General features: G+C 41.8%; 1 protein-coding gene across 8 annotated transcripts in view; it reads left to right on the top strand.

Moving 5' to 3' along the window:
* Positions 1-1,222: 1,222 nt before the first annotated feature.
* Positions 1,223-16,788, top strand: part of LOC142453675 (histone deacetylase 8-like) — a 49,515-nt gene continuing 33,949 nt past the window's right edge. For 4 of the 8 annotated variants that reach the window (XM_075555220.1, XM_075555221.1, XM_075555224.1 and 1 more), the window contains exons 1-3: positions 1,239-1,629; positions 2,115-2,167; positions 16,351-16,481. In XM_075555220.1, coding sequence (XP_075411335.1) covers positions 1,528-1,629; positions 2,115-2,167; positions 16,351-16,481 — 286 coding nt within the window. In that variant the 5' untranslated portion in view covers positions 1,239-1,527. Of the gene's footprint in view, positions 1,630-2,114; positions 2,168-16,350; positions 16,482-16,788 lie in introns of all 8 variants that reach the window. The other 4 variants (XM_075555218.1, XM_075555219.1, XM_075555226.1 and 1 more) reach the window with 3 other exon arrangements.

The raw sequence follows: 16,788 nt of genomic DNA, 5'->3' as shown, positions 1-16,788 counted from the left end.
TGGGAGGCGGGGAAATTCAGATAAAGATATATCAAATAAGTACCCAATTTCTAAAATATGTAGAAAACTGCAGCATCTAAGAAAAACATGAACATTCCAATTCAAAAATAGGCAGAAGACATAAACAAACAATTCACCAAAGATAACATACAGACAGCCAACATGCTCAAGATCACTAGCTAGAAGGAAAATGCAAATGAAAACAAAACAATGAGATACCACCTCAATCTAGCATTAATAGGAATATTTTAAAACAAAAAAAAACATAATAAATACTGGAGGGGATATGGAGAGATTGGAACTGTCATACATCGCTGGTGGCGTTGCAGAATTGTACAGTCACTATTTATAACAGTATGGCACTTCCTTAAACAAATGTGAATAGAAATACCATATGACCTAGCAATCTCTTACTTGGCATGTATCCTAGAAAATTAAAGAATCAAACACGAGCATCTATATGCACACCTATGTTTATTGCACACTATCCACAATAGCAAAAAATGATGGAAATAACCAAAATCCCTGTCTGTTGAGGAATGTATAAATAAACTCTAGTACATATATACTGATCAGAACCTGCCAGTGTCTTGGGAAACATTTGCCAGAGTAAATTATTTGAAATTGTTAACTACCATATGATGAGAACTGATGAACTAATATTAATACGAGGATTTACTGGTCAAATTTTAAAAATCGTTTATATCTTTCATTAAACAAAAACAAAACCCAAACCATAGTTACCCTATAGGACAGAATAGAACTGCCTCGCAGGGTTTCAAAGGCTAGAACCTTTATGGAAACTGACTGCCACATCCTCTTCTCTAGAAGCAAAGTAAGTAAAGTAGCTGGCGGGTGCAATCTGCCCATCCTTTGGTTAGCAGCTCAGCGCTAACTACTGTGCTACTAGGATTCCTGATTCCTTGTATGAGCTAAATCCTGTCTGTCCCTCTCCCCTCTCCCTCCTCCCCACCGCCCCCACTTTGTCATTGGAAGACACGGCTGATAGAAATAGGTTATGGTAAACTCATGAATAGCTACATCTTTAAGTATTTAAAAGTATGTATTTGCAAGGACTTTATAAAGAGCCGAGGTTATGTGTTTTAGCCCTAAAAATCAAATTGGCGGCAAGCCGCGACTCTTCCTTGCCTCAAACTACTGGAAACTACATCTCCCAGCATGCTCTGCAGGTGGTTTGACCTAATCACAAATAGCCCCGTTGGGCAACAAGGATGGTTGGCTTTGACTGGACTTATTTTTGCTGTAAATTTCTATCCCTTTGGACAACTATTTAGAATTTAAAAAATTTATAGCTACCAAACCTTCTTTTGAACTGGATGGTTTCCACGGAGGCAGGCGCATTGTTTTCTCTCAGTCGATGTGGGGCGGGGAAAGCGTTTCCGGAGAGCTCGGGAATAGGAGGGAATGTTGACCAGAGAGCACCTGCGACGGTTCACAGGAGCAGGAACTCGTCTCGAACTGAGTCTGCGAGGAGCCGGATCTTAACGGAAGGATTGCCAGTGGAAGATGGAGGAGTCTGAGGATGGTGGGCAGTCGCTGGCCCCGGTTTACATCTACAGTCCTGAGTATGTCAGGATGTGCGACTCCTTGTCGAAAGTCCCCAAACGGGTGAGAAAGTTGGGGACGAAAAATCGTGGGCTTTTTGGTGGAGGCGGGCGGCAATGGAGGCAGTCGACCGGGCAGAGGGGGTGGGGGTGGGGCGGCTTTTGGAAGCGCCGAGGATTTTAGAGTTTGGGAAGATCTTCGTGACAAATTTGTGAAGTAATATTGGGTGGAGGAAGTGTTCTCCGAGAGCAGCGTTTATCGGCGGGGTGCCAAAGGACAGGTGGGGTGGGGGGCACAAGGGAGAGGTTGGCACAGAGAGGATGGTGTGGCTTTACTTGAGAATCTCCGAAGTCGTATGGAAGAAGTTGGAGGAGAAAAATTAATTAAGGTCTGGTGTTTTCGCTTTAGCCATTTAGGTAATACCTATATTGTCTAAAGTGTAGGTTCAAGAGGATGAGAACATAGGATTGTGCTCAATTACACTTTCAAGAGAAATTAAGCACAGATTATTTTCTGCCTTTTTTTTGCATGCTGCTTTTTTTTTTTAGGCCAGTATGGTACATTCTCTGATTGAAGCATACGCGCTGCATAAGCAAATGAGGTAAGTTATTTTTCTTGAGCATAGTCTTTTTTTTCATATGTTTGAAATGAACTTGCTTATCACTAAAGACTCCTAAATGCAATTTTACTTTCCCTCCTTTTTTTAAGCCACTCAGACCAATAGTTAGATCTGCGGGGTAAGGAATCTGGAGTGTTTTTTTGTTTTGTTTTAAGGCTGTGACCCTTTGCTCTTGCTTTTATTTATTTACGTATATATTTATTTTGGCTTATAAGAAGCATGTTATATATAGTTGCTAATAAATGAAATCAATAATAAATATCCCGTTAAACCTTCCATGAATGTGACTTTCTCTTTTTCCCTTCTGTCTGTCCTCCCTTTATAATTTCCTTTCCCTCCTCTCTCCCTGCCCCTGCCCCCACCCCTATTCCTGGGGGAGGCACCGTCTTCGGAGTCTTATCTTTTAGGGTAAAGCTCACTCTTCCTGTAATAATGGTGTCATTAATTTTTTATCTGTTTTAAGAGTGGCTAACTTTGCTAAGCACAATGTTCTCTAGCGTTGCCCTTGGGTGTTCACAGGAGTCGTCTTTTTAAATTGTATGCGTGAAACAGAGTTTGTTTATTCACACCTCTGTAATTAGTGTTTTGGATTGTTTCCATGCTCTTTGCTATTGTGGAAATTGCTGCAGTAGACATAGTGCGTAGATGTCTGTTTGTGCTTTATTCTTTATTTTTTTACGGTGCATGCCCAGTAGAGAGATTGCAAGATCATCAGGTAATTGCATTTGCATTTGTTTCAGGAAGAACAATGCTCGTTTCCCTGGTGGTTGCATAATTCTACAGTCCCATCAGCAATGTATGAGGGTTCCAATCTCTCTGCATCCCTTCTTTATTATTTTGTGTTTTATTGATTGATAGAAGTGTCGGTGTGAGGTGTTTTCTCATTGTTTTAATCTGTATTTCTCTTATTGCTAATAAACATGAACATTTTTCAGAGGGCTGCTGTCTGCCTCTATGTCATCTTTGGTAAATTGTCAGGGTGGTCAATTTTTGTTTGGGTTATTTGTATTTTTCTTCTTAAGATGTTGTAGTTTTCTGTAAATTTTGGAGATTAGCCCTTTATTTGATGTGTCATTAGTAATTTTTCCCCCCAATACGTGGCTTCTTTTTTTTAACTCTTTCGATGTGCATAAATGTCATTGTTTTAGGAGGCCCCAGCCCTTTATTTTGTCTTCTGTAGTGTGGCTATTTTTCATTACGTTTGGTAGTGTGTTTATGCCTGGCATTAGGGCCCTTAAGCATGTCCCTATTTTTCATTGATGGTTTTTATGGTTGTGTGTTTTATATTTAGGTCTTTGATTCATCTTGAGTTTGTTTTTGTATATAATGTGAGGTGTGAGACCTGTTTCATTTTTTTCCCAAACCATTCTATTAGGAGCTAAGCCAGACATCACACCATTCTGTAGTTCAATCATATCACGCAGTGTTGTAAAATCGCTACCACAATCAGTTTCAAAACATTTTCTTCCTTGAACTCTTTGATATCAGCTCTGCTTTTGGAAGCGGCCATCTAGCTCAGAAGCAACAAAGCACACATGGAAGAATCACACCAGCCTGTGCGATCATGAGGTGTTGAAGGGATCAGGTATAAGGCATCATCAGAACAAAAAAGTGTTACCATAGTGAATGAGGGGAGAGTGCAGAGTGGAGACCCAAACCTCATTTGTCGGCCACTGGAGATCCCTTTGCAGCGGGGTCTAGGGGAGAAGACGAGCCAGTCAAGTTGCAATGTAGCACCGATGAAAAATACAACTTTTCTCTAGTTCCTAAATGCTTCTCCCCTCCCCACCACCCCGCACTATCATGATCCGAATTCTGGCTAGACCAGAGGATGTACACTAGTACAGGTAGGAACTGAAAACACAGGGAATCCAGGGCGGATGATCCCTTCAGGACCAATAGTGTGAGTGGCGATACCGGGAGGGTGGAGGGAGGGTGGGTTGGAAAGGGGGAACCAATTACAAGGGTCTACTTGTGACCTCCTCCCTGGGCAACGAACAACAGAAAAGTGGGTGAAGGGAGACGCTGAACAGGGCAAGATATGACAAAATAATAATTTATAAATTATCAAGGGTTCATGAGGGAAGGGGGAGAATAAAATGAGGAGCTGATGCCAGGGGCTTAAGTGGCGAGCAAATGTTTTGAGAATGATGAGGGCAATGAATGTACAAATGTGCTTTACACAATTGATGTTTGTATGGATTGTGATAAAAGTTGTATGAGCCCCTAACAAAACAATTAAAAAAATATGTGCAGTGTGCATAGGAATTTGTTCATAGTTTTTTTTAAAACTATAATCCAGCCCTTCAATGGGTCTGAGGGACAGTGAACTGGCCTCCTGTTTAGAAAGTTTGAGGACCTCTGCCCTAGACACTTATCTTTTAATAGCTGAGCACCATCCGCCTTCTTCACCACATTTGCTTATGCACCCATTTTGTCTTCAGGGATTGTACCAGGAGGGTGGGCATCACAGAATGACAGAACAAAGTGTTCTTGTATTGAGGAAGGGTATGAACTGAGGCCTGAAGTCCATCCACTACTTCAGTGTATTATTTATAAAAATATGTACATAGGCCAATACTTCTATTTTTATGGATTAATGTATTTACATATGGACACATCTATGCTTATGCCTCTGTCCATAGCTTTTGCTTCCTAGATAATTCTTCTGTTTCTTTTTACCTTCCTTCTGCCTCATCATGCTTGTCCTACTTCTGCCTCATAGTACTTCCTCTTAGCTAGATTGCTGCTGCTCTAACACCCCCAGGATCTCTATATCCTCCTGTTGTTGGTTTTAATTCCCTAGTTGTTCCTCTGTCTATGGCGTTGTTTGCTCACACTATCCTTCCCCCGCCCCCTTCCCCTGCCCCCTTCCCCCACCAGGTCCCTCTGGGACTGTTGGTCCCATTGCTTTCTCCTCAAGCTTTCTCCTCAAGACAGGTCCCATGCCTGTCTTATGTAAGTGGGCATACCAACAATGGCATCGACCAAACAAAAAGATAACAAAAGATTGAAAAAAGAAAAGAAGAAAAACAGGAAAAACATACATACTTCCAGGTCTTTCCACTGACCTTTATGACTCCCCCATTGGTCCTGGGGGAATTCCAGGATTTGCCACTCCTAGCCTGAAGTCTATTTTGGTAGCTCATTAGGGGCTTTGCTTCAGTTGCTGATCTGTTGTGTTCCTTTCTTGATTTGCCCCACTGTGGGGGGTTCAGACCGCACTACCTCCTTGCCACATGTCCCCAGTATTGTCCTCTATTGCAGTATGCTCCAGTAAGGGACAACATGTTATGAGCTGTTGTCGGCCCTACAGACATCTCTGTGTTTTAGCAGCTCCATGCAGGAACGTCATCCTCGGGGCTTGGTGTGCCGATAATGGGGTCTAGACCGACTATCCCTTTATCTTTTTCTTTTTCAGTTTGCTTCCATGTGGACGTGATGTGCCGGCCCCTCACCTCACCTGTAGGTTTAGTGTGGTCTGTTGCACATACATTTAGGGAGGGGGTCAGTTTGGCTCTGGTTGGGGCTGGCCCTGTAGCCCAATCTTCTCATGTATTCCTGCTTGCGGTTACATTGCTCTCATGGTTTGGTGTGTTCAGGCATTGTTTGAAGCCATCTATGTATTTGGCAAACATAAAAATTATATGCTTTCCATTAAAGTTATTTACCATTTCCCAAAACCTTTATGACAAACCAGAAAGCATAGCAAAGATGTCCTATTTCTTTACTGTTAAGTTGGGAGATATTTATTAATAGTGACTTTGATTTTTGATATTTATTAAATAAATAGAAAAGTAGTAGAAATTGGAGCTATTGGATCTGGGAACATGGTCCAAGAAACTAAAAAAAAAAATCACCTCTGATGATACAGACATTTTTTTCTTGAAGTATGGATCTTATTTTTTTCAATAGTTTTATTGACATATAATTCACATATCATACATTAATATTTATAGTTCACTAATATTAAAGAGTTGTATAATTATTGCTACAATCAGTTCTAGAACTTTGTTTCCTTTTTACACTCATTATTCTCCCCATTTCCCTCCAAACTCCTTTCCTATATCCTCAGTAAGCTATTAATCCCTTAACTCAGTTACTGTTCCCATAGATTTACCTACCCGGGGTTTCATAAACTGGAAAACATGCAAAATAAAAAAGGAGCTACAATAATAACAAAGTAAACTAGTGAAAAACTCCAGTAAAAAAGAAAGGAAGTATTAAAAACTATGACAACTTTCAAATGGGTCAAACAGTAGATCAAATGATGAGGTCTTACATCTTAAGTTTCCAGTGCTCTCTAAGAGCAAGGCTATTCACATCCCTGGACTCTGGTCAGAAGGGCTCACTGGAGACTCACTCCATGTGGGGGCCTTGCAGATGAATTTTGGGATCTCATTGTCATCCATAGCCTTCTGCAAATTGTGTATTCACAATTTAAGCCCTGATAACTTTCACTCCTTTAGATTTGGATTTTCTTGCTTAGTCTTTGAATCACACAGACTGCTGTGCTTCTTCCATGTAGACTTAGTTGATGCCTCACTTAGATGGCTGCTTGATTGAAGACTCCAGATGCTATTCTTTTTTTAAAGCTGGACACCATCTAGTTTCTTCACCACACTTTGCTATAGCAACTATACCTTCTGTGAGGGTGAGCATTCAGCAGGACCTCATTATAAGAACTAATTATCCTTAGATTGGGGGTAGAATTAAGTGTGAGACCAAATGGATTTTATTTTTGAGATTGAACTACAGTAATATACATTTGAGGTTGAATTACAGGATTTCTTCTGTCCTTCTTGATGCTAGTAGTAGGCTATAAACAACAGTATATCCCATGGCTGTCATGTATATTTTAAATTTTAGCTAGCCTGACCTTGTGGGTTTCTCAGAGTGTAAATCTTTTTTTTTTCTTTTAAAAAATCATTGTATTGGGGGCTCGTACAACTCATCACAATACATACATGCATCCATTGTGTCAAGCATATATGTACATCTGTTGCCATCCACATTCTCAAAACAGTTGCTTTCTACTTGAGCCCTTGGTATCAGTTCCTCATTTTTCCCCTCTCCTCGCTCCCTCATGAACCCTTGATAAGTTATAAATCATTATTATTTTGTCACATCTTACACCATCTAAAGTCTCCCTTCACCCCTTCTCTACTGGGAGGAGGTTATATGTAGATCCTTGTAATCTGTTCCCCCTTTCTCCCTCACCTTTCCTGTACCCTCTGGGTATCACCACTCTCACCACTGGTCCTGAGGGGTCCATCTGTCCTGGATTCCCTGCATTTCTAGTTCCTATCTGTACCAGTGTACATCCTCCAGTCCAGCTGGATTTGTAAGGTAAAATGGGCATCATGATAATGGGGGGAGGGGGAAAGGAAGCGTACAAGAACTAGAGGAGTATTGAATGTTTCATCATTGCTGCACTGTGCCGTGACTGGCTCATCTCCTCCCCATGGCCCTTCTGCAAGGGGATGTCCAATTTCCCACAAATGGGTTCTGGGTCCCCACTCCGCACTCCCCCTCATTCACAATGCTACGATTATTATTATTATTTTTTTTTTGGTCTTTGATGCCTGATACCTGATCCTTCGATGCCTTGTGATCTCACAAGCTGGTCTGCTTCTTCCATGTGGGCTTCTTTGTGTCTCAGTTAGATGCCCCTTGTTTATCTTCCAGCCTTAGGACCCCAGATTCTATATCTTTTGACAGCCGGGAACTATCAGCTTTCTTCACCACATTTGCTTATGCACCTGCTTTGTCCTCAGCGATCTAGTCGGGACAGGCTGGTGTGCTTCTTCCATGTGAGTTTTGTTGTTTCTCAGCTAGATGGCTGCCTTATTATCGTCAGGCCTTTAAGACCTCAGATGCTATATCTTTTGGTAGCCGGGAACCATCAGCTTTCTTCACCACATTTGCTTGTGCACCTGTTGTCTTCAGTGATTGTGCCAGGAAGGTGAGCATCTCATACTACTGAATTGTTAGAACAAAGTGTTCTTGTGTTGAGGGAGTACATAGGGGCCCACTGTCTATCTTTTTCCTTAATACTAAACCTATAAATTTATGTACATAGATTTATTTCCCCCTCATCGTATATAATTATATTTACATCTGCATATGCCTGTATTTAGAGCTCTATAACTACCCTTTGCCTCCTAGTTCTTTCCTCTATTTCTTTGTATGTTCCTAGTGTCCCACTATCATGTTCAGCCTTCATTTGGGTTTCAGGAATTCCTTTTGGTTACATTGTCCGTTATCCAGCCCTGCCAGGCCTCCTACACCCTCCTTGCCACTGATTTTGGATCACTTGTTCCCTTGTCCCTGGGTTTGTTCACACCCACTTCCTTTCCCCCTCCTCCCCCTCTCCCACATCCCCCTGGAACTATCATCCCCTTGTTCTCTCCTCCGGCTTGTATATCCCGCCTATCCCTTTCAGGTAAACATGCAGCGACAATAATATGTACCATCACAAGACCGAGTACAATGAAGCAACAATAGAAAATAAAACAATAGCTACAACAACAACAACAATAACACAAAAAACCCTATAAACAGTTGAGGGTTTATTTGTTGTCCTTCATGAGTGCTTTCCAGTCGAGTCTGGTGTGGTGCCATGCCCTGGCCCCACATCTATCCCTGGGGACTTCATTGCTTTGCTCCCCCTGCTGCTCTGCTGCATGCCACCAGAGGCTGGCTTTGCTGTAGTGACTCAGGGCGGGCACAATTCCCGCCGTGTGTCTCTAGTGTCCTCCCCATTGGTGCTATGGGTCAATGAAGATGCTGTGTCCTGTGATGAGGCTGGCCTGGTGGTCGTCTTTTTGCATTGCTGCTCTGAGCAGAAACATTGTCCTCAGGACTTGGTCAGCCAGGATGCGCTTCACTATTTTTTCCCCTGCCCCCCTCATTGGCTCCTGTGTGCTCTAATTAGACAGTTCCCTCTCCTTGAGCTTTAGCTTCAGTGCTGTCCTCTGAAGTTAATTCTTATGAGGGGGAAGGTGCTGTATACTCAGTTGGTAATGGGGCCGGCCCCTCAGGCCTCTCTATCGGTTCCCTGCTTCATGTCAGTGTGTTGTGTTCTTGTTTTGGAGCTCCGGGTTGAAGTCTGGTCCCTCTTTCCCTGTGGAGACACAATCAGCACCCTCCCCCTGTGTGGGTTAGTGCCCTGTTCCCCAGGCTACCCATGTCTTCCCCCCCCCTCCTTTTTAGTGGGTTACCATATGCTATCCATAGCATTACTAATACTACATTTCTGGAAGGCACGTTGTACCATGTCTTCTGGAATGTCTTTCCATGCATCTCAAACCCACTTTGCTATTAACTCTATGGCAGGCTTCATGAGATTTCCTCCTTTTGTTAGTCAGGCTTGACCAGATGACATCCATTCGTACCACTGACCCGTGTATAAGCCGAACATCAGTTTTTCAGCACATTTTTGTGCTGAAAACTTGGCTTACACACGAGTATATACGGTATGTAATCCCTGAGCCAAGATTCTCAACTTTGTCCCAATGCCCTCATTAATGGCCCTAATAGTTGTACCTCAAGGTCTGTGATCCATCTTGAGTTTATTCTCGTGTATGGAGTGAGGTAAGGGTCTTGCTTCATTTTTCTGGAGCTATGTATCAATTTTTCCAGCACCATGGAATGAAGAAGGCATCCACTTTCCATTTGATCTTTTGGGGGCCCCTTAATAAAGATTAGTTGTCCTTATGCTGATGATTTTATTTCTGGGTTTCCAATCCTTTTACATTGGTCTGAATATCTATCATTACACCAATACTATGGTGTTTTGACCACTGTGGCTGTATAGTCTATATTAATGTCGGTTAAAGCAAGCCCTCCCACTTTGTCCTTCTTGAGCAGTTCTCTGCTAATTCGCGGTTTCTTCCTTCTCCATATGAAGTTGGTAATCTGTTTTTCCAACTCTTTGAAGAAACATGCTGCAATATGGATTGGGATAACATTTAACTTATATAGTGCTTTAGGTAGAATTTACATCTTTACAATATTGAGTCTACTGATCCACGAGCATAGGATCTCCTTCCATTTGTTGAGGTCACGCTTATTGTTGAGGTTGGTTTGTTTTAATAGTGTTTTGTAGTTTTTGTCGAACACATCTTTTGTTTTTTGAGTTAGGTATATCCCTAGATATTTCAATGTGTGTTTGGCTATTGTGAAGGGTACCCCTTTTTTTGATCCCCTCTTCTGTGGCCTTGTCCGATGTGGACAGTATTGCAATAAACTTCTGTTTGTTGATCTTGTAACCTGATAGGCATATTCCTCTATTGCTTCCAGTACTCCTCTTGTGGAACTTTTAGGATTTTCCATATATAAAATCATATTATCTGTGAATAACAATGATTTCACTTCTTCCTTCCTCAGACAAATAACTTTGATGTCCTTTCTTTTCCTCCAGTACGATGTTAATGGGGACAAGGAACATCCTTGCCTAGTTCCCTTTTTCAGAAGAATTGATCTTGTCTTTTCTCCATTGACTACCACAGTGGCTGTTGGTTTTTATATATATAGCTTCTATTATATTGAGGAATTTTCCTTCCATTCCTAGCTTATTGAGTGTCTTAAACATGATTTGGTGTTGGATGTTGGCGAATGCTATTTCCGCATCTATCGATATTATGTGGTTCTTATACTTTTTCATTTCAGTGTGGCTTATAATACTACTAATGGTCTTTCGTATACTGAACCATCCCTGCATCCCTGGTATGAATCCTGCTTGGTCATGGTGAATTATTTGTTGTATATATTTTTGTATTCTCTTGGCGAGTATTTTGTTGAGGATTTTGCATCAATATTCATTAGGGAAATTGGTCTGTAGTTCTCAGTTCTTGTGGGATCCTTGCCCAGTTTAGGTATCAGAGTTATACTAGCTTCATAGAAGAAATTTGGGAGTTTGCCATCTTTTTTTATGTTCTGGAAGAGTTTGTGTAGGATTGGTGTCAGTTCTTCCCTGTATGCTTGATAGAAGTCTCCTGTAAACCCATCTGGTCCAGGTGATTTTTGTTTGGTAATCCCTTGATAACCTTGTCTGTTTCTTCTATTGATAAGGGTCTGTTGAGGTTCTTGACGGCCAGTAGTGATAATCTAGGGAAGAATTGTTTTTCCAAGAATTTGTCCATGTTTTCCAAGTGTTTGAATTCATTGGAGTACAGTCCTTCATAGTACTGTGTAAGTATCCTTTGATTTCACTGTGTTCCATTGTAATATCTACTCTTTCACCCCTCATCCTTGCTGTTAAAATGTGTTCCTTTCTTTCTTTGGTCAAATTCGTGAGAGGTTTGTCTATTTGGTGTATCCTTTCGAAGAACCAACTTTTAACAGCATTGATTTCCCCCCCCACCCCCCATAGTTTTCTTATTTTCTCTCTCCTGAATCTCAGATCTACTTTTTATGATTTATTTTCTTTTGCTATTAGTTGTATTATCTTGTTGACTCTGCTCTATTTGCTGTAAATGTTGTGCCAGTGTATCTGTCATAAGCCTCTCCTCCTTATGTGAGCATGTAACTATGAGACTTTCTCTGATGACTGCCTTTGCTGTGTCCCATAAGTTTTAGTATGTCATGTTTTCATTCTCATTGGTTTCTAGAAATTTCCTAATTTCATCTCTGATCTGAACCAGTGTATACTCCTTTTGCAATAGAGTTATTCATTCTTCAATTTTTTCCCTTGATTTCTTTATCTTCCTTTTGTTGATTTCCAATATTATCACACAGTGGTCAGAGAGAGAGGTCTGTGTGGTATCCATGTGCTTAAATTTATGTAGATTCGACTTACGCCCTAGCATGTGGTCCCTCTTGAATATATGCCATGTGGGCTTGAAAAGAATGTGATTGTTTTTGTATTTGGGTGGAGAGCTCTGTAAATATCTATCAGGTCAAATTGTCTTATTTTAGTGTTTAGATCTTTAGCCTCCTTGTTGAGCTTCTTTCCCAGTGATCTTTCTCAGAGAGCAGTGTATTGAAGTCACCTACCATAATTGTTGAGGCTGTAATTTCTTTTTTCATCTTTTGGAGCGTTTGATTGAAATATTCTGCTGAACACTTGTTTGGTGAGTAAATGTTTAGAATGCATAGTAGTTCTTTGTGTACTGTTACCTTGAGCATTATATAGTGTCCCTTGTCCTTTGAGGTCAATTTTATGTGAGATTAGGATCGCAACCCCTGCTTTTTTGAATTGTTGTTTGCGTGGTATGTTTTTCTCTAGCCTTTGATTCCCAGCCTATTTTTGTCTGTAATCTTGAGATGTGACTCCTGTAGGCAGCAGATGGAGGGATTGTGTTTTCTAAGCCAGTCTGTTAGTCTCTATCTCTTAAAGCCTGAGTTCAATCCATTGATATTCAGGGTTATTACATCTATTTGTGGACTCTGTAATATCATTTTATCCCTCTTATGTTGGGTGTTTTCTTACCTCCATTTCTTTTCCATGGGTTGTGCATATGTGTGTTAGTGGTTCATTCTTGCCTTCTTTCCATTGTTGAACCTGTGTTATCTAGGGAGCTGTTTTCCGTTTGGTGGTCTCTGGTTGGAGTTCTTCTGTGGGATGGTCTCTTGCATGTGCTTGGTGAGCGTTGTTCTTCTGCCCATACTGGGTTGGCGAGGATCTTTTGTAGTGCTGGGTTCCTTTTAGCATATTCTTTGAGACTTTCCTTGTCCAGGAAGACTCTCACTTCTCCATCAATTTTGATAGCTAATTTGGCAAGATAGAGTATTCTTGGGTTTGCGGTATTTTCCTGCAATTTTCTGAATATGCTGCTCCATTGTCTGCTCTTTTTATAGTGTCTGCTGATAGATCTGAGCATATTCTTATCTGCTTGCCTTTATATATGGTTGCCAGTTTTTCCCTAGCTGCTCTTACAATTTTCCCCTTTTCCTCATAGTTAGTTTAACAACTTTATGTCGTGGTGCCTTCTTATTGGGATTCTGTCTAGCTGGTATTCTTTCGGCCACCTGGATAGTTGCCTGGTTTTCATTCTTTAAGCTAGGGAAAATTTCCTCCAAGCATTCCATCACTATTTTGGATGTTGGCTTCATTGATGTGGATTCCTCCGGCAAGCCAATAGTTCTGATGTTGTTCCTTCTCATAGCGTCAGACATAGCTCTGAGGTTTTCTTCAGCTTCTCTGATGGGCTTGTGAGACTTTTTCTCATGTTTATTAAATTCTTCTTGAGAATCCTCTAGGTCACTGGTGAGGTTCTCTGCCTCCTCCATATCTGGGCGAAGTCCGTGAGTTTGCTGTTAGTTTTTGTTATCTCGCCCTTTAACTCCTGTATTTCCCTTTGGTGCATGGCCTTTATTTTCTCTATCATTTTCTCCCTTTTCTATAATGCTTCCCTCATGTCCTGTATAGCTCCAAGCAGCATCCTGAAGATTTCTTTCTGTGGTAGGTCCAGGTGGTCTTCTGGCATTGGATTTTGTTTCTCTTTTCTTGTTGAAACTGTTGTAGCAGCTTGCTGGTATTTGGTCGATTTATTGGAACTAGGTACCATTTTCCCAGGTGTCTCAGAGCCCTGGGCTCTCTCTTTGGGAGGTTGGTACTGGTGTTTCAGCAGGCTGCTTTTAGCCAACTTCCTTGTAAGGTTGTGTTTCACCTTTGTCCTGCTGGGGTTTCCCTCTCCCCTTGAACTACGGTTTGTGCTCCAGCCACCTTCAGGTCTCCTTAGGGGCTGTTGTTTGCAGCTATGCACACTGCGGTCTGATAAAAAGTGTTGACTCAAGTGAAGGGGAACATATTTTGGGGATGGGTTGGGGATTTGGTGATCTACTTCTGGCTAGGAGTACTTCCCACAGGTAGGCGGGTGGGAGGGGGGGCCGCTACTGGTGTGCTGATCCATTGCTTGGAGCACAGAGGGTGGGGTGGATTGAGCAGGGAGAAGGGAGAATGCAGTAGGCAAGTCCCAAAGGCCTGGGTCCCTATGCTACAACTGCAGAAAATGCTGCCAGACTTGTGTCCGCTCCCTGGCATGCCTGAAACGGTGTGGCAGGATGGGAACCTCTGTGTGTGCGTGTGCATTGCATGTATGTATGGTGGGGGGAAGAAAGCCAGGGAGGGAGCTGGATGGCCGATTTGTGAGGAGCGCAGAGATGGGGTGGGCACCTTTGGGTTGAGACCTCTGGGAGTGGAGGCAGTTTGATTGGCGGTTTGTGGGAGCACAAAGGCATGGCAGCATCATCTGCCATCTACCTGATTATGCTGTGGCGCCAGGGCACGAGCCTCCCAGGAGGAGGCGGGGATCGTCTGGCTGGCTGGTCAGCAAGGGGTGCCCAGATGGGGCATGAATCTCTGCAGGGGGGCGATATACCGGCTGGAGCACCCACATGGGACCCCGGGCATCATGGGCAGAGTAGGGGGTACTAGCTGGTGATTCTGCACAGAGCGCCGAGGCAGGGCAGCTGCCTCCGCAATGCTCCTGGCTGCCCTGTGGTGCCAGCAGAGTGGGCACTCTGAGCATCACGCAAGAGACCACGGGTGTCCGCTTCTGCTTCAGAGAAGTACTCTGAGTTGTCTTGGGAATCGACAGACAGACTTGATACCCCTACTAGGCCCCTAAATTTCGCCACTCACTGAGTTCTGGATGTGAGCTACCTGTATGGCAGCCGTCTTCCCCCGACTCTCTGTGAGTGTAAATCTTGAAGGGAGTAGAAAGCCTCATCTTTCTCCTGGTGGTTTTTCATTGCCAACCTTTCACTTAGCAACCTAGTATGTAACCCACTATGCCACCATGACTCTGGACCTAAATGGCAAGGGCTAGAGAACGTAATGACAGTAGTGAGGCCAGGAAGAGGAAATGTGGGACAGACAGGGGTAAAAAAAATCCAAACTGCTGTAATAGAATTGATTCAGACTCTTAGTGATCCTGTAGGACAGAGTAGAACATCTATTTGGGATTTCTGAGATTTGGGGTATGAACTTGTTATCAGTTCAGTGCATAACCCACTATACAACCAGGGCTCCTAGTGGTAGGGAGTGGTAAATTTTGTTGTTAGGTGAACTCCCTTTATTCTCTCACTTAATCCTGTTTATTACTGCTTGTGAGTTTAACGGATTCTGAGTGAAGCCTGGTTATAATCTTTCTGTTCCTTCTCTTGGAAACAGACGTGAGAGAACAAGTAAAGGGACTTTTACATTTTATTTTGCCTATCTTTTATCCCTTAATATTAATAATGATAGGGATACATAAAGCATATTCATATGTTGTTGTATAATCTCCATATGCATCTCATAATGTATCCCCATTTTACAGATGAGTTAATTTGAGCTGCAGAGTGGTCAAATAGCTCACCTAAGGTTATTGAGCTAGTAAATATAGAGCTGGAACAAGAACCGAAGTGAAAAATTATCAGAAAGCATTATAATGGCCACTTAGGAATGAAAGTATTTCAAATGAAAATGAAAGCATTTCCGCCTATGGGTTTGCCATTAAAGCTGTAACTTTCAGGATAGGGCAAGATATGACAAAATAACGAGGTATAAATTACCAAGGGCATATGAGGGAGGGGGGAATGGGGAGGGAGGGTGGAAAAAAAAGAGGACCTGATGCAAGGGGCTTAAGTGGAGAGCAAATGCCTTGAGAATGATTGGGGCAGGGAATGTATGGATGTGCTTTATACAATTGATGTATGTATATGTATGGATTGTGGTAAGAGTTGTTTGAGTCCCTAATAAAATGTAAAAGAAGAAAAGAGAAAAAAATGATTAGGGCAAAGACTGTACAGATGTGCTTTATACAATTGATGTATGTATATGTATGAACTGTGAGAAGAATTGTACCAGCCCCAATAAATTGTTAAAATAAGTAAATTAATTAATTAAAAAAAGCTGTAACTTGTGGAGCACAAGTTTTCTGATGCATATTTAAAATTTTTATTTTAAGTATGAATATTCTTTCGTTTTTACCTACCTATGAACTCAAAAGGAAAACCAATCCCCTTATTGTTCACATTGTGAGTACATTAACATGATGTGAGGAAGTATAGATTATATAGTGCGATAGAAAAACACATTGTGCGTATCACTTCAGCTTACTGAAATCAGAATCTGAGAGTTGTATTTTCTGCTCAGATTGCTGACTCCTTTACAACTTTTAACATAATCTGGGTCTGCCTCATTCACATTCCTTTGTTTTCTCTGTTGTTGTTAGGATTGTTAAGCCCAAAGTGGCGTCCATGGAGGAGATGGCCTCCTTTCATACAGATGCCTATCTGCAGCATCTCCAGATGGTCAGCCAAGATGGTGATGATGGCCACCCCGACTCCATAGAATATGGGCTAGGTAAGGTTCTAATGAGACAATGACTAACAAGACAATGATGAGAGGTAGAACACTTTCATCTATAGATTGTAACTAGTTAATTATTTATAATTTGCATTGTGATTTTTAATAAATCTCCAGTTAAATAATGTGTTAATCATTAATCTCTTGGTTTAGCTACGTAACATCATTTGAGAAAACGGTATGGGTTTTGTGAAACTGAGTGATGGATTAGATGGGGGAAAGTCTTTCAATGGTTTAGGCCCTGATAAACCATAAAAAAAAAATGAAACCCAAACTATACTGCCATTGAGTTCATTCTGATTCA

The sequence above is a fragment of the Tenrec ecaudatus genome, chromosome 7 (assembly GCF_050624435.1).
Source record: "Tenrec ecaudatus isolate mTenEca1 chromosome 7, mTenEca1.hap1, whole genome shotgun sequence".
Taxonomy (NCBI): Eukaryota; Metazoa; Chordata; class Mammalia; order Afrosoricida; family Tenrecidae; genus Tenrec; species Tenrec ecaudatus.
This window is presented reverse-complemented; position numbering and strand designations above follow the sequence as displayed.